Source organism: Microtus pennsylvanicus, chromosome 11 (genome assembly GCF_037038515.1).
Source record: "Microtus pennsylvanicus isolate mMicPen1 chromosome 11, mMicPen1.hap1, whole genome shotgun sequence".
NCBI classification, from domain to species: Eukaryota; Metazoa; Chordata; class Mammalia; order Rodentia; family Cricetidae; genus Microtus; species Microtus pennsylvanicus.
In genome coordinates this window covers 43,908,466-43,926,108 of record NC_134589.1, presented here as the reverse complement: position 1 = coordinate 43,926,108, position 17,643 = coordinate 43,908,466, and the positions used below count along the sequence as shown (strand labels likewise).

Genomic DNA, 17,643 nt, shown 5'->3' with positions numbered 1-17,643 from the left:
GCTGCTGAGGCCAGATAGCATGTTTAAGGCTGTCTTGAGATACAGAAATTAGGGATGGAGAAAGATGCGTGTGTATTGAGTGGGGGAGACCTGCAAAAAAGATAAGTGGAGAGTGCCAGCACCTGAAGCGACCCTAATAGCCAGGGGATGCCCGCTGCCCGACTCTTAAGTCTCCCGAGGGCCGGTGACTTGAAAGTGTGGCTGAGGGCAGATACATTCGCCCAACTCCGAATTCTACTAAAATAATTTAATTAGAAACGGGAATTTGCATCAGGGAAGCTAGAAGGACACGCTAACCAAATGAGGCCTCCAGGGCCTCTTCGCCTGCCGCCAGGGGACGCCCGCGCGCGGCCCACGTGGCAGCGGACACCGAGGGGGCGGAGCCGCTCAGTCTGAGCTCTCTGAGTCAGGGCCGCTATCCGGTGTGGGCGGGAGCAGGGGCCGTCTGCGAGACCGCTTGATCCGGCGGGAGGGCAAGGGCAGCCTCCGTTTCAGCACCGCTGTAGGAAGGCGAGAGGTCAAGGGCAAAGAATTCATGAGGCTAGGGACACCTGCCGGGGGTCTGGGGGGTCTTCTCACCAGCCACTGTGTCCTGGCTGTCTGCTGTGGGCCCCCAGTAGATGCTCTCGCTTCTGCGGAAGTTCCGGTGCAATCGCGTGCAAAGCGTGGCCAGGGTGAGCAGGACCAGCAGGAAGGTCAGGGCCATGGCAGCCCAAGCAGCCTCTTCTGTGCGTGGAGTGGGGCCTCGGGCTACCCGAGGAGGCGCTGCTGCTCGAGGAGCTGGGGAAGCTTTGTCCGGGCAGGCACAACCCCCTGGATTGCCTTGCCCACTGGGCGTCTGAGCCTCTGTCCTGGACCTATCATTGCCTCCGGGTCCCCTAGTCATCAAGGAGACAGGGGCCACAGATGAGGTTCCCAAAATGGGTTGCTGGGCCTTCGGGCTCTGTGAAGAGGCCAAGGAAGCCTTCAGGCCTGAGGGAGTGGATTGGAGACCAAGGGCAGCCCGAAGCCTCCTTCTCTTGACAACATTGAGAGAGCGCAGCCCGGGTCCTCTAGAAGTCACCTCTACACCAGGAGGTCGCCAGCTCCGCAGAGCAAAGGCCAGAGTCGGGGCCTAAAGAGAATAAGAGGAGTCACCCTCTGGCCTGCTTTGCTAATCCAATGCTCCCACCACCAAGCCTGGGTCCAGCCCCTCACCTGTACACACCGTCTCCCACACAGCTCCCCTCTGCTGGGGGCTGGCATCATGGGAGTGGGCCCAGAAAGAGTGTCAAGCAAAAACCACACACTCTTTCTCTGCTTCCGCCGTCGTCGCCGCCTCTTCAACCAGTGGGCAGCCCAGGCTGGCTCTACCCGCGCCATCTCCAGTGCAGTCCCCCACGCTGTCACCACCAGGGGCTATGAAAGGGAACTTAGATCTAAGACGACGCTGCAGCCCTGGGTTTCCCCCAGGGACTGCACCCTTATGCAGAACAGTAGCTTTTTTTGGGGGGAGGGGGGTTGGGACAGGGTTTCACTGTGTCCTGGAACTATAAAAACCAACTGGCCTTGAACTCAGAGATCTGTCTGCCTCTGCCTCCAGAGTGCTGGGATTGAAGATGTGACCCACCATGCCCGGCTTTTTTTTTTTTTGCCTTACATTTTTGTTTTCTCTTTGTTTTTGGTACACCTCTCACTGACCACTTACCCGGGCCCAAGTGAGATTGGAATCAGGAATGAGTGTGGGCTTAGCCACACACACATGGGCCAAGAAAGCAAGCTGGAACTTCAGCCAGGGGTGGGCACAGGGGTGGTAGAGGAAGGCGACACCATCAACCTAAAGGAAGAGTGGAAATATCAAGCCAGGCCCAGCTCTCTCCCAGAGAATCGTAACTTCTCCTAGGTGCCAGGATGAAGGGGTTATCAGAAGGTGCCCTTCCACTTCCAGGGAAGGAGAAGGACCTTGGGTAATAATGTACCCCCTCCCTCCTTTGGATGCACCTCTTCTTTCCGTCAAGTGCAGCCCCTCAAAGTTAAGCCTCTGGGCAAGACAGCATGGCTAATGAACTCTCTTAGAACAAGCTCCCTTCCCTACCTATGGTGCTGGGGACCAATGCCAGGGCCTTCTTACCACTGATCTACATCCCTGGCCCTCAGCAGTCTTAACTGTATTTCTCCGAATGCAATAACGGCTCTGCAAATCTAAAATCTAGACTCTAAGTATCCTTAGATGAAGATCAGGTCCTCTACCTGCTGATTTAATACATGCAGTCTCCCAGGAGTATCCAAACACACATGACTGCAGTCTCAGGATGCTAGATGCTATAAAAGATACCAAAAAATAACTTCTGGACCCTGAGGAATGTGTAAGAAATGCAGTTGGGTCAGGCAGTGGTGGTGCACGACTCTAATCCCCATACTCAAGAAACAGAGGCAGGTGTATATCTGTGAGTTCGAGCTCAGCCTGGTCTAAAGAGTGAGTTCCAGGACAGCAGGGCTGTCAAGGTGAAACCCTGACTCAAAACCAACCAAACAAACAAACGAAGGAAGGAAGGAAGGAAGGAAGGAAGGAAGGAAGAAAGCAAAGAAAAAGACAAGGAAGGAAAGAGAGAAAGAAAAAGCCATGGAAAGCTGAGTGTAACAGAGCTCACCTGTAACCTAGCCACGTGAAGCATTAGTAAGAAGACCAAACTTTCAGACCAGCCTAGGTACACAGTGACTACCAGGCCAGCCTTGGCTATGAAGCCCTATCCCAAAAGACCAGAGAGTAGAGGAAGAGATTCAGGGAAGCAAAAAAAAAAAAAAAAAAAAAAAAAACCATACAAATCATGGGTATGTGTGGAAGGCAGGTAGTTGGGAGGGAGAGGGCTTGGGCTCTAGGGGCTGGATCCCTACAAATGCTCTCCCAGCAAGCCATATCCTCAACTGCCTTTCCACTCTTTCCTTAAACTTTGAAACAAAGTCTCACCAAGTTGCCCAAGTTGGACTTGAGTTCACTTTCAGTCCTCCAATCAGCTGGGATTGTAAAAGCCTGTACCGCTAAGTCCAGCTTGCTTAGTTAACTGTGATCACAGAGGTCAGGATAACATCGGGCAGGTTTTGGGGTTCAGGTGGCACTGTGACTCCTGCAGGGAGTTTGGGAATAGTTGGAGGTGAGGAGCTGCAGGGCATGGAGCCGAGTGTTCTGACTCCTGATGGCCAGTAGAAAATAAACCAGAGAAGGAGGAAATGAGCCAGAATTCCTATGTATGAGGGCCCATTGTGACCAAGATAAACTAATTGAGAAATCAGATGAAGATAATTTAACAAGTCTTCACAAGGCAGGCAAGGGAACTCAGCCATGACAGGTGGGCTATAATCAGACGGGTTCTGAACACTGAAGTAACTTAAAAGAAGGACCATGTGCAATAATGAGGTAGCCAAATCTGAGTGTGTCTGCTATAATCCCGGCCCTTCAGGAGGTGGAGGCAGAAGGATCAGAAGTTCAAGATCATCCTTGGCCACATAGCAAGTCTGAGGGCCAGTTTGGGCTAGTGTGACCCTGTCTATAAAAGGGGGGGCGGGGAGTAGTGATGGCTGGCGTTTAAGACCATTTGCTGCTCTTGCAGAGGATTTGGGTTCAGGCTCCAGCATCCACATGACAGCTCACAACAAACTCTAGCTCCAGTTCCAGGGGACCTGACAACTCTCCTGAACACATATACACACAGGCAAAATTCATACCCACAAGATAAACCTAAACGAATTTTTAAGAAGAAAAATATTCTTGAAAGTTGAACCCAGTTTACAACACAGTAGAGTACACTCCCAACCCAATACAATATTTTGTGATCCAAAGCGCCGTCTCACACTATTCGTTCACTTCGTAGAGCTGAAGGGACAAATGCCATCTCTAGCAGAAAACTAGAGCACAAGAGAGCTCTCGGTCACACCTGGCACCAGGCTGCAGGCTGGTTTTGCAACCTTCAGAGCTCCACACGTCTAGCCACTCAACAGCATCCCTGACACTGCACTACAGAGCTGTGGTCCACTGTCTGTCACTTGTCCAGGAATGGGCAACTGCAAGCCTTTCCTCGTTTGCACAAAGTGGAGCTTTGGGCTGAGAGCCGAGAGACGGAGGTAACCTTCGAGGAGCACTCTGCCTTCAGGGAAGGATACACAGATGGGCCCCTCGGTGTACTTACCTGCCCTTGTCTCACCTGCGTGTAAGTCACTCTTGGTAACACCTACACATGGGGAAAGAAGAGAGCAGCTGGGGATTTCGTGGCGGGGGTGAAGAAAGGGACAACCAGCCCCAAGCCCTGAGCTGAGATGAAGACGCTGGAGACTGAGGGCAAGAGGAACCAATAAACATCCCAAGAGGGCTGATCACCGAGGGTGCAGCGAAGCTATTCGTACCCCTCCCGTCCTCGGCCCTCCAGGATTCCTACCTGTGGAGGCAGAGGCCACAGGCCCTTGGGACAACGGGTTCCTGCCTCCTCCGCTGTCTCAGCCACCACCTGTGGGTCCAAGGCGCAGAGCTGGGCGTTGGCCTCTGCTAGGGCCCGCCCTTTTGGTTCCAGGACTGGGGGCGCAGACCAATGGAGGAGCCTTCGAATCCCCTCGCGCGCGCCACTCCTTCCAGGACAAAGTTATAGCAAAGCGCTTTGAGATTCCTCGGCCAAGGCCTTACCAGGAGTCGGTCGCCTTACCTCGCAAAGACTCAGGAGCCCCACCAGGGCTACCAGAAGCAACCGGGGAGGAGGTGGAAGAGGAGGAACCATTTCAGCAGGGTCAGCAGTCCCGCCAACCAACAGCCGTGCCGCTTGCGCGCCCCCGCGGTCCCTCGCCGCTCGCGCGTCCACGCAAACCCCGGCTCGCTCACAATCCTGCCCTCTCCTGGCCTGGCCGCGGGCCCCGCCCCGCCCACCGCCAGGCCCGCCCCCGCCCCGCCCACCGCCTGGCCGGCGCACGCGTCCTGGGCCCAAAGCCGGAAAAGTTGTGAGCCCCTAAGGATCGCTCAGTCTCCACGCCGGCTGGACCATCACCCTCGCCCGGTTTGCCCAGCCAGCAGAGCGCAACTGCATCGCCTGGGCGGATCTGGGAACCCGGCAAAGGGCGGGAAATTAGATCCCTAAGGACTGGGTGACCCAGGCGGAGATGTGTGTGCTCTTCTGGCAAACCCGCTAAGCACACGGTGTGCCCTCAAGGGCCAGAATTACGAAATCCTAGCTGTCCCGAGAGGGTCGACTTTGAGCGCTTCGTCTTCACGCTGCCCCATTCCTGCCCTTGCTAATATGAATCCTGAGCACCGAACTCTCACCGGGGGTCTTAGGCCCTTCTTACCTCAGGCCCAGAAGTCCGGGAAGTCTTGTCTCCCCGTGTCTGCTTTGTTCCCCACCTTCTCCCGGTTCCCGCCCTCGTTCTTTGCCCAAGGGTGACGTGCGAGACCCTGACTGGTTCGGGTGAGTTCGAGGAGCTCCAGTGCTCAGCTGAGACTGCACTGGAGCGCTGCAGTGAACGTAAGAACCGGGGTAAGGATTGAGACGCCCAGTCCAAAAGTTTGAAACAGAGGCCCGCATGATGGCTCAGTGGGTGACGATGCTTGCCCCAGTCTGACAACCAGAGTTCAGTCCCTGGATCCACGTGGTGGAAGGAGAAATTCGATTCCAGCAAGTTGCCCTCTGACCTACACACACATCCACAACTAAACGTAATAAAAAAAAATTGATTCGAAAAACAAAAACAGTTATTTCAGGCATCTCCCACGGACTCCGATTTACAAGGGTCACCCACCCTGGCAAGAATGACCAGATGTTGATCTGACCAAAAAGAACCACTATGCACCTCTACCATAGCCCCATCGTGGAGCAAGGCACCCCCAATCCTCTCCCTTAGTTTATTCTGCCAAACTTGAGGCTGCTTCTTCTGCAACCCTTCCTAGTGAGAAGTGGTGACGCCAGCCCATGGAGAGTATCCTTGGAGGGTGGGCTGGAGAAGCCAGAAGTGCCAGCGTGCCAGCGCCCTGCATGACCTCCAGAGAAGCGACAGCCTCCCCCTGAAACCCGTGGTCAGGGTCAAACGCTGCGGTCGGCCTCTAGCCAGGTGCAGACACCCCAACACCCAACCCTTTGGCGTTATCGCGCAGCTGCGGGTCCTGGCTAGGGCGATGTATGGCTCTGGCTGCAGATGCAACAGCGCGTGGAAACAGTGAAGCCAGAGAGGGATCAGCGCTTTACTCTTTTCTTGCTTTTTGCTACCCATCAATAGCGGATCCCGAGGACTCAGAGACCGAGGGTCTCCTCTGGCAGCCAGACTACATATGGGACCGGAGTATGAACAGGCACCTCGTGCTCACTCAGACCGCCAAGCCTCAGTCTCCCCAATCATTTACTGACTCGCCTCCTTATTCCCCTCTCTTCTGGTTCGGCCGCACGTCCCCGCTCCCCCTTTGTGGCCGGGATCTCGTTCACCCTCTGCTCCAGCTTGTCGCAATCGCTGTACAAAGGGCTGGGGGCGGGAGTGGGGGGCGGACAAGGGGAGCTCGACCCGAACTGGCTGTCTCCGCCAGGCCGCGACCAATCCGGAGAGCACGCGCCCTTCCGCTAGGGAGGACGCTGGGCAGCCGCGGGCCTCCGGGCGGAGCCGCGGGCAGAGCCGGGAGCCCGGCGAGAGGGACAGCTCCACTCCCCGCCGCCCAGTGCCGCCCGCCGGAGGCTGTCCTGCCAAGCCATGCCTCCGTGGGCGGCCGTCCTCGCGCTGCTACTCGCGGCGCTCGCTCTGCTCCTCCTGCGCCCCTGGAAGCGCGCCGTCGGAGCGCGGACCTCGGTCCGGGACCAGGAGGAGCAGGAGGTGATGAGCAGAGGCCCCACGGCTCAGTTCAGCGACAGGCGCGAACCGCTCCCCGGGGGCTGCAGCCTGATTTGCAAGCCCTCGGCGCTGGCCCAGTGCCTACTGCGCGCTCTGCGACGCTCGGCGGCGCTGGAACCCACCCCAAGCTCCTGGCTGTCGGGGCCCCACCTGCAGACCTTCTGCCACTTCATCCTGCCCGTCGGGCCAGGTCCTGAGCTAGCCCGTGAGTACCTGCAACTGGCAGATGATGGGTTGGTGGCCCTGGACTGGGTCATAGGACCTTGTGCCAGGGGCCGCCGGGTCACTAATACTGGAGGCCTCCCTCCTGTGCTGCTGGTAATCCCCAATGCGTGGGGACGACTCACCCGCAATGTGCTGGGGCTCTGCCTACTCGCCCTGGAACGCGGCTACTACCCGGTCATCTTCCATCGCCGCGGCCACCACGGCTGCCCGCTGGTCAGTCCCCGTCTACAGCCTTTCGGGGACCCGTCCGACCTCAAGGAGGCGGTGACTTACATTCGCTTCCGACACCCGGCGGCCCCCCTATTCGCGGTGAGCGAGGGCTCGGGGTCCGCGCTCTTGCTGTCCTACTTGGGGGAGTGCGGCTCCTCCAGCTATGTGACCGGCGCCGCCTGCATCTCGCCGGTGCTACGCTGTCGCGAGTGGTTCGAAGCTGGCTTGCCTTGGCCCTATGAGCGTGGGTTCCTGCTGCACCAGAAGATCACTCTCAGCAGGTGGGTACCGGAATAGAAGTCTACAGCTCTGCCTGGTATGGAACCAACCACGGGTAGATTGGGGCAAAGTTCCCACACGGTTTCCAAAGCTGTTCAAACCCCATAATGGAGACAGAACTAGGAAAGTGGGTTCCAAAGCCATAGACAGCTTCATGGCCGCAGTCGGCATCATTCTACCACAGCAAGGCTTCCTGCCAGGGCCCCATCAGTTCATCTCAGTCTCACGTGTCCTAGCAACCGGTGGTCAGCAGAGGCCTGCACCTGACATTTACCATTTAGTGCTTAGCCAGGATAGGTCGGCAAACAGAGCTCTGGAAGCAATTGCAGCTGATTATCTGTCTGAATGTTTACTTCTGACTGAGCTGGGAGCTGGCAGGAATGAGAAAGGTGGCATTTGATTTATTAAGATTCTTTGAACTGACAGATGTTTTACATATTTCTAGGTGAGTGCGCAACACTTAGCTGTTTGTCCTTTTTGAGACAAGGTCTCCTATAACTCAGGCTGTATAGCTGAGGTGCTGCTGAACTCCAGAGATTCCAGGCATCAGGCACCACACAGCTACCAAGACAGTGAGAAAAGGAAGAAAGAGAGGAAGGGAGGGAGGGAGGGAGGAAGGGAGAGAGGGAGGGAGGGAGGGAGGGAGGGAAAACACGAAAGCAAAATACTAAACTTTTAACTCTCCAAAAGTAGAACAATTTTAACACCAGGCAAAACTGTTCCATAGAAAACACTTGAATGACATTTCCAGTCTTTCCTAAGAGATGGTGGAGTGAGTTCAGAGCTGTGCTGGCAGCAGAGACACCCAGGACATGGGGGAAGGCCCAGCTGGGGTCAAATCCTGAGTTTACAGAACATTAGCTAGCCCCTTTAAGGCTCACTTCCCCTCCGGTTAAATGAAGTTAATAATAACCCCTCCGCAGGTGGCTGTGGTTATTAAATGAAAACACGAGAATCTGACAGACATCAGGTAGAGGCCAGTGGTGGCAATTAGGATTTTTTTTTTTTTTTGCCACTTTACCTCCTGTTTTGAAAAGGTCAAACACTGAGGCTAAATGAGAAGCAAAAGGTGCTGCCATGGCAACTCAGAGGTTTGGTACAGGGTAAGCTCATCCAGCTTAATCACCATAGTTTCCACTCCCAGATGACCAGCACCAGTGTCTACCAAAGGCACCAGCCAGAAGTTGGGTAAGGGAAACAAAGAGGAAACCCGTGCCTTTGGGAACCATCCTTCCCATGGAAGTCTGGGGTTGCAAACTTGGGCACAGATATAAATTCAACTGGCGGAGGCTAAATTAATCTGCCTAAAGGATCAAGCAGAGCTGCCCACCCTGGCTTCCTTGTGACCCGTCCAGACCCTCTCCAGGGAGCTGAGACAGCGAAGTGGTCCCTCTTCCCAGTACAGCAGTTTGCAGGCCTCTGCTTGGGAAGGCATCTAGTAGATTAGACCTCCGTTGTTTTCTCTGCCACCGAGCACTTGCTAAGATACAGGGATCGGTGCGGCTGCGGGAGAGGCATCAGCTGCAGGAGAGGCATCGGCTCTGGTCTGGATGGTCCGAGACAGTGGGTTCTCTTAAGGTGCCTCCGTGGACACAGGTCATGAGTTCCTCGGAAAGAATCAAAAGTTGAAGTTACAGGGAGGGCTATCCTTATAGATTAACAGCTGCGAAGGCAAATGCTACCTCTGGGACAAATGACAATGCTGGTGGCAGGTGTGACTGAGAAGGAATAATCACCCTATGGAGAAGTCAAACATCTGGAGAGATGACTCAGTGGTTAAGCACCCTTGCTCTTACAGAGGACCCTGATTCGATTCCTGGCACCCACATAGCAGCTTAAACCATCTGTAACTCCAGTTCCAGGGGAGCCAACACCTTTGCATGGGCACATGGTACATATATATACACACAGGCAAAACGTTCATACACAAAGTAGATAATTCTTTAAAAGGGAGGTGTTGTTTGCTAGGGTATGGAGAGAGAGAGAGACTGTCATTGCTTGGAACTCAGAGATCCACCAGGCCTCTGCCTCTTAAGTGCTGAGATTAGAGACCCCTGCTACCAACTCTGTTCTTTTCTGTAGCTCAAAAGGCTCTGTGGCCAGATCTAGCCTAGGGACTGCCTCCACAGTAGCTTTGCCTGTCATCTGACTTTTCTCTCTCCTGCTCTCCCATTCACCTTCTGTGACCAGGTATGCCTCGGCCCTGGAGGACACAGTAGACACCAGCAAATTGTTCAGAAGCAGCTCCCTGCGAGAGTTTGAGGAAACCCTGTTCTGCCACACCAAGAGTTTCCCCATCAGCTGGGATACCTACTGGGACCTGAATGACCCACTCCGGGACGTGGATGAGGCTGCTGTCCCTGTCCTGTGTATCTGCAGTGCTGATGATCCGGTGTGTGGACCCCCAGACCACACTCTGCCCGCGGAACTCTTCCAAAGCAACCCTTACTTTTTCCTGCTGCTCAGTAGCCATGGAGGCCACTGTGGCTTCCTGCGCCCTGAGCCCTTGCCAGCATGGAGCCACGAGGTTATCTTGGAGTCCTTTAAGGCCCTGACTGAATTCTTCCGAATGGAAGAGAGGATGAAAGGACTGAGCAGGCGCAGGACTTCATTTTTGGGGGGCCGGCGTCGTTGGGGAGGCCTGCAGAAGCGAGAGGTCTCCCCTTCTTCCAATCTGGAAGAGATCTTTAACTGGAAGCGGTCTTACACCAGGTGAAGCTTGCCTGGGGAGGCTCCTGCAGCTTTGAGAAAATTCCCAACAAGGGACCCCAGCAGCTGGAAGACTGAGGACTGAGCGGGGAGCTCTGCTCCCTTCTCCCTTCAAACTGGAGAGAGAGAGAGAGAGAGAGAGAACTTGCAGCGTGAGCGCCCTGTCCTGGCTCTGACAACCAACATTCTTGCTCACCCTGCTCAGCCTACTGTCTCCTGTCATCAAAGTCACAAGCCAAGTAACAGCATGGGCTGAGAGGACTGGGGGGAAAATGCTAACTGTCCTTGCAGTGACTCTAGGGAAGATGAGCTTATAAGAGTCAATGGGTGGTTCTGTCCCACATAAATAATCAGATTGGTGACTCTGAGTCTCGAGCTGGAGCCTCTTGGTACAGAAAGGACAGGATGTTTGTGTCTCAGTCCAGCTCCCTCGTGTTCTGCGGTTGTGGTTCCGCTCCGACTTCTGCACGAGCAGCTGAGGAAGCAGGCGGTCAGAGTTGCCTAGCTCTCCCCAGTCTGAGAAGGCAGCAGAAGCAGGACATGCCGGGCTGAGGCCAGCTTGGTAAATGCTGGCGAGGGTAGAATGTGAGTCTGTCCCTGGACGCCTCTCCTGGTGGCTGCGAACTAAGACGGGCCTCTAGGCCACGCCCTCCAGCCAGGTCTGAACCGGCTCCCAAGAGTATTTTAGAAATAGGAGATGCTGTTGCCCAGGGTCTAAGGGCTCTGCTAGACCATGGTTGTGGTCATGGTTGTGGTCTAGTCAGGTTAGGCCAGATGCACGCCCCGCCCCACCGGTTCTGATTCAGGAGACTGCTCCAGAGAGCTGTAGCCATATGCGTTCTTCTTGAGATGCAGCCTTCCTCACGTGACAAAAACAACTCTCAAGCGGGATTTCTAATCACTTTTCTTCTAGTACAAGCTTCTCCCTTTCCAGAGACGGCGAGGTATCTGGGATCAGAGGACAGAACAATCCTAAGAGCCCGATGAAGGCAATCCAGCTACTTATGAGTGTCTCGCCTTCCCAGCCTTGCTCAATTATTCAAAAGGCAGAAAAAACTGCTTTCTGGACCCAGCTGCTCAGCTACTAAACAGGCATTTGGGTTGATGAGGGATGATGCTGAAGACCAGAGTAAAATAAGTAAGGTACAGCGCACAGATCAACTTACATATCCTGGATTGTAGTAAACCTTTAAAAATTATTTTGACAGTTGGACATCTGGAGCCATGTGTTGTTAAGATTCAAAAATCTACCCTGAAATTTTATTTATTTATTTGTGGTGCTTGGACCTCACTTGCCAGGCAAACACTCTACAGCTGAACTACATAAATCCAGCCGAGAAGTTTTTAGTTTTATCAATGGAAAATAAGCCACTGGTTTTAGATTTAAATCAGTGAAATGATTTCAAAGAGTATCTTACAGCGAAGGCATTCTGGGACATCTTGGGGCTGGGATTCCAGGTTGGGGTGACCTTGTCCTCCCGCTCTTGTTTTTGTGTTTTAACATTGGGTCAGAACTCACTGTGCAGACAAGGCTGCTCTCCAATCTTGACGCCCACCAGGGCGCATTAAAGCCTGCGCATACCCACCCCACCTTTCCCTCTTGCTCTTTCAAGTTGAGTAACAAACTCTGAACTAGCTCCAAGATATAAAACAGGCAACGTTTAGTTTTCTACGGCACATGTCCTACTGTGAAAGGAGGAGCTCCCGTCCCTGTCTTCTCTATTCTAGCCCGTCCCCAGCGATCCTCTTCTGGCAGTCTTTCATCACTTCTGAGCAAAAGAAATAAAAAGGAACTGAACTGGAAAGAGGAAGTTTTCTGTCTCTGGTGAACCACAGTCACGGCGGAGGGCTTGCTGAAGGAAGCCTGTGGCATATGGCCACCCCTCTGCCCCCACTTCTAGGACAGTAGGGGCTCCAGTTAATTAGGGTCCTGCTGTCCCATTTGCCATTGGATCCTCAGAAATAATGGGAAGATGGGAAGCGGCCTGGTGGTAGTTCAACCCTAAGGCTGAAAGCATCCCTAATGGCAAAAATCTGGGCAATTTTTTAGGCCAGCTGCCACAGGATCCCAGTTCTCCAAGAGAACATTTGTGAGAAAAAATGGCTGGTTTGCATTTTTTTTTTCTTTTCTTTTCTCTCTCTCTCTTTTAGACAAGCAAACTTGCTAGGGATGGGAGTTTTACTTACAGTAAAACTCTTCTCTTTTGTGGAGCTAGTGGTTAAGCACAGGGCTTTGCACATACCAGGCAGCGCTTGACCACGGAGCTCCCAGAGCTCCTGGAGCTCCACCCTCTACTCTCATGGTAGAAGCCCTCAGAGGAATGGCAGAACAACTCTTGTTCAAGTTCTTCGGGTTCCGAGCCCCACTAATTTAACCCTAAAACATTTTCCCTTCATGCTCCTCATACAGGGTATTCTCAGGGAGCAATTTATTATGATTATTGTGGTTATTGTTATTGTTGTTTGAGATGGCATTGGCTAGCCTGCAACTCACTATATAGACCAGACTGGCTTCAAACTCAGAGAGATCTGCCTGCTTCTGTCTTCTGAGAGCTGGGATTAAAGTGTGTAGCACTATGTCTACCTTGCATAATTTTAAAAAAGAAAAATCTGTCCATTACTATTCAAAGACTAGGAGTGAAGGCTGGAGCTGGAGCTCAGCTGGCAGAACTTACCGCACACCCACAAGGCCCTGGCCTCTGTCCTCAGCGGGGCACGAACCTGTGTGATAGTCCCAGAGCAGGATGCAGGAGCTTCAGAAGTTCAAGGTCAGCCCTGAAGGAGCTTAAGTTCAGCTTGGGCTACTTGAGACCCTGTCCCAAAACAACAAAACAGAAAAGCAAACAACACACACTAGGGCAAATCTTTACCAGAAAGTGTGATTTCTGCTGAAGGAGGAAGGGTTTGGGTGACCCTGCTCTTCATCCAGATTTATCCAGTTTAAACAGCTAACCACGTGAAACAGCCATTTTGCTGTTCACACGCACACTGTTCTGAGAAGCTGTGGCTCTTTGAACAACAACAACAAAACAAGAAATAAAAAACAAACCCCAAGAAACACCAGTGAGTCTCCATGTGGGTCCCCGTCATGGTCATGGTCCGTGCAGACCTCCTTACTGCAGCCTTTGGTCCCTTGGTTATTCACAAGCACTCTCAGAGGTTCAGAGAGACTGAGCAGAGAGTGTGACTTTTGCCTGCAATCCCAGACTTGGGAGTTAGAGACAGGACGAGCAGAAGTTCAAGGTCAGCCTCAGTTACATAACAAGCCTTGCCTGTCTCAAAAACCAAAAATAAGTAAATAAAATATGAGAAGGAAATGGAGATGGTGTCCCTGTTTCTACCAGGGAGGCAGAGTAGAAGAAACAGACAATTGCCTCTGAAGCCATCTCTGATTCCTGTTAAGTTTTCACTGCTGGTATCAGGACTATACTAAGGGACTGGGGAAATGGCTCAGAGCTTAAGAGCACTGGCTGTTCTTCCAGAGGACCCAGGTTCAATTCCTAGCACCACATGGCAGCTCACAACTGTCTGTAACTCCAGCTTCAGGGAATCCAAGACCCTCACAAAGACAGACAGACAGACATGTGCAGGCAAAACACTTATCAATGATCATTTTATAAAAATAAATCATTAAAAAAGTGAGATGGAGAACAATGGAGGAAGACACTTGACATGGACTATTGGCTTCATGTGCACCTGCACACATGTGCACACGCGCACACACACACACACTAAACTGAGCTGTAACCATTCTCGTGAAGACTTAGTACTTATATATAGGTTTCCAGTAGCTGGAGACAACAGTATGAAAAGCAGAACACCAGAACTCTCTTTTGAGAAGACATCCGTTTTGTGTAAAGACATCCTTCCTAAGCCCCAAATGCTATTTAAAAAGAGGGCTTACACAGGAACTACTGTCTTGGCTTCATGTATAACCTCAAAACCACCTGCATCACAGACGCCTCTGTGCTCATCTTCCAGGCAAACCGCAGGCCCTGTTGTCAGCCAGAAGTGCTCAGAATCACCGAGGTGTCTTCCTTTAGATGTCAGCAAGCAGACACATGAGCCACTTGGCTATCCTTACATGTTGACAAGGAGATCATCCAAGGCCATGGTCAAGTCACATCGGATGCTATCAGAACATTTTACTAGTTATTACGGTTTGCTTTTCTAAGGTTTGAGAAAGGTAGATCCAAGGAGTCTATGTGCCCAGAAATGCAATGAATGCCCTCAAACTAGCAAGGCCCATGTTTTCAGTGAGATATTCATGCTAGACCGGTCTTCGGCATGTATGACAGTGCGTGCACTAAGACCTGAGGATGGCTTACGTCCAATTGAACATCTTTTTTTTAGGATTTATTTTTATTATTCTTAATTATATTTATGTATGTGTCTGGGGGTGAGTCTGTGACTCGTGTACAGGTGCCTGAGGTGAGAGGTAGTGGACCCCTGAAGCAGGTGGCTATAAAACCTGATGTGGGCACTGGGAATGGAACCTGGGACCTTTACAAATAGCTTTTGACCTCTGAGCCACCTCTCCTGGCAATAAATGCCTCTTCTTTTTTTGTTTTATGTGTGTGAGCTTGTTTGTTTTGCAAGACAGGGTTTCTCTGTGTAGTCCTGGCTGTCCTGGAACCCACTCTGTAGACCAGGCTGGCCTGGAACTCACAGAGATCCACCTGCCTCTGCCTCCCAGGTGCTGGCATCAAAGGCGTGCACCACTGGGCTGGAGAGATGGCTCAGGGGTTAAGAGCATTGCCTGCTCTTCCAAAGGTCCTGAGTTCAATTCCCAGCAACCACATGGTGGCTCACAAACATCTGTAAAGAGGTCTGGTGCCCTCTTCTGGCCTTCAGGCATACAGACAGACAGAATATTGTATACATAATAAATAAATAAATTATTTTAAAAAAAGGTGTGCACTACTATGCCCAGTCTTTGTGCTGCTTGCCCTCTACAGTCTGTTGTGTACTGAGCCCAGCTTACATGCCAAGGAGTTCCCAGAGCCTCCTGCATGCACTGGTCATGCATGCACTAACCAGAAACAGCTCCTTAAATCAACCACCAGCCCTCTTGCTCTGAGCCAATAATTTCTCAACAGGCTTAAAATTCCTTAAAATTCATCAACGGTAGCTTCATAAACAGATTCCAGTGGGTAATAAGTATGTGTTAGAGGAATTACATGAGTCGGAGCTACAAGACCTCTAATTGACGTATGACTCAAACGATCCTGGGAAAAGCCAGGCGTGGCGGCTTTTTACATACCTGTAATCTTAGTATACAGGAGGCTGAGACAGGAAGCAGTCCGAGTTTGAGGCTACCCTGCTACAATAGCAAAACCCCGTTTCAACTGCACACTTTCTCAAAAATTTATTCAGTGACCTAAAAGGTGTTTTATTAGTTGTCTCATAGGAAAAGATTGAAATCATGTGTGAGCTTTAGTATGTAAGACAAGACAGGATCAAAGGAGATAGTGAAAGCTTGTGGAGGCCATTCTTCAACTTGAATTCATCAGCCAGAGCCCAAAACCTCTAAGGAACATGTCTCTGCTTTCGTATCAGACACACTGAAAACACAGCAATGAAGAGGCTTCACAATGCTTTTGACTGAGTTCTGAGATGTGACTTTTATCATTTTGTGTGCACGATGTGTGTACGTGTGGGTTTATGTGCTAGTTTGTCCATGGGGAGGCGGAGCTCTCCAGTGAGTGTCCTCACATTCATTCACTACACCCTGAACTCAGTGACTGGCTACACTATTTGGCCAGTAAGCTTCAAGGATCCTTCTGCTTTCATTACCATCTCACCAATTGCTGGGGTGCAAAACACCACTGCACCTAGCTTCCATGTGGGGGTACTGGGGATCCAAACTCAGGTCTTCACCCTTGAGCAGCAAGCACTTTACCATTGAGTCATGTCCTCAGAGCCCCCAGAGATGTAACTTTTAAGATCTGGTTGAGGATAATCGTGAACTTTCTGCCTACTGCCTCTTACCTGGTGCTGGAATTATAGTCACGCACTATCCTACCATGCCTGGTTTATGGGCTGCTTAGACTGGAACTCAAGGACTTCTGGGTATGGTGCAGGAACTCTATTGAGTTAATACGGATCCTCAGCCCCACACCCTTTTCTGAGACAGGGTCTTTTACTGACATGTAACTTGTCCAGTAAAACAGACAGGCTGGCCAGTGAGCCCCAGGGAACTGTCTGTCTCCACTACCTCCCTAGCAATGGGATTAAGCCTAGCGTGTGTGTGTGTGTGTGTGTGTGTGTGTGTGTAAAGCACACCCTCCAGAATGGAAGGTAGACCCCACTGAGCAGCAAAGGCATTACAATTTCTCTTTCCCTCTTCTGGAGACTGAACTCGGGTCTGCTTGATTCAAATTCAAGCCACTGCCCTTCTTCCCATATTTTCTTTCTCTTTTTTGGTTTTTAAGACATGATTTCTGTGCAGCTCTGACTGAGTATGGGGTGAAAGGAGTTTCAGGATCACCAGGTCCACTCTCTCCCACCGCTACAGTCCACCCACCCAGTTCTAGTTATGTCATAAATAAACTGCTTTCCTCGACAAGCTCCCGTCTGAAGTGGTAGTGGGGCATATCAACCTTGGACTTTGTAAAAGATAGTGACAAAAGCAGAAATTATGGAGTTAAGAGTTGGCTCAGTGGCTAAGAACACTGGTTGTTCTTCCAGAGGGCCTGGGTTTGATTCCCAGCACCCACAACCATCTGTAACTCTAGTTTCAGGGGACTTGATGCCCTCCTCTGGCCTCTACAGGCACCAGGTACAGATGTGGTGCTCAGACATACATGCAACTCCCACCCAACCCCCAAAAAAGCTCTCTTTGGAGCTGCTGGGAGTATACGACTCCAAAGACACATACACGTCCACCTGTAAAAATTCCCTCGAGTTACTGTGTGTAGCCGCATACAGCTGACAGCACCCTTCGCCTTGACTCCCTCTATTCATTATAAACAAGCATTGGAAATAAATAGTGGGGGAGGTGGCACACACCTTTAATCCCAGCACTCGGGAGAGAGGCAGGTGGATCTGTTCGAGGCCAGCCTGGTCTACAAAGCAAGTTCTAGGACAGCCAGAGCTGTTACACAGAGAAACCCTGTCTCAAACACCCCCCACCCCCAAAGGAAAGAGTAGAAATTAAAGTACCATCATTTATTGCCAGGACACAAACAGCAGGACTGGTTCAAGAGCAGCACTGAGATGCAAGCACAGCACAGGTGCCATGGAGTTAGCACTCTCTACTGTTTAGGAAGAGGGGGTGGAGGATGGGAGGGAAAGGAACTCTTTCCTGCTGTAAACTGAACAGTAGAAGCAAAGCAAAAACACTCTGTATTGGGGCTGGAGAGATGGCTCAGCAGTTAAGAGCATTGCCTG

The 17,643-nt window shown here is 51.8% G+C and overlaps 2 protein-coding genes across 5 annotated transcripts; one reads left to right on the top strand and one right to left on the bottom strand.

Moving 5' to 3' along the window:
• Positions 1 to 232: 232 nt before the first annotated feature.
• On the bottom strand, positions 233 to 5,620 carry Tp53i13 (tumor protein p53 inducible protein 13). Of its 4 annotated transcripts, none has more exons than XM_075991567.1 (7): positions 5,305 to 5,619; positions 4,410 to 4,596; positions 4,164 to 4,205; positions 1,688 to 1,816; positions 1,198 to 1,398; positions 580 to 1,114; positions 233 to 500 (listed from the first exon to the last, which is right to left on the bottom strand). In XM_075991567.1, exons 1-7 carry the CDS (start codon positions 5,538 to 5,540, stop codon positions 388 to 390), a joined length of 1,443 nt encoding a protein of 480 aa, XP_075847682.1. In that variant the 5' UTR covers positions 5,541 to 5,619; the 3' UTR covers positions 233 to 387. The 4 variants fall into 4 exon arrangements, with proteins under 4 accessions (XP_075847682.1, XP_075847684.1, XP_075847683.1 ...); XM_075991569.1 differs by lacking the exon at positions 5,305 to 5,619 and adding an exon at positions 4,671 to 4,877 and having other exon boundaries at positions 4,410 to 4,478; XM_075991568.1 differs by lacking the exon at positions 1,688 to 1,816 and having other exon boundaries at positions 5,305 to 5,620.
• A 963-nt stretch (positions 5,621 to 6,583) lies between these two features.
• Positions 6,584 to 12,053, top strand: Abhd15 (abhydrolase domain containing 15). Its single transcript, XM_075991571.1, has 2 exons — positions 6,584 to 7,544; positions 9,733 to 12,053. Exons 1-2 carry the CDS (start codon positions 6,691 to 6,693, stop codon positions 10,256 to 10,258), a joined length of 1,380 nt encoding a protein of 459 aa, XP_075847686.1. The 5' UTR covers positions 6,584 to 6,690; the 3' UTR covers positions 10,259 to 12,053.
• The last annotated feature ends 5,590 nt before the right edge of the window (positions 12,054 to 17,643 follow it).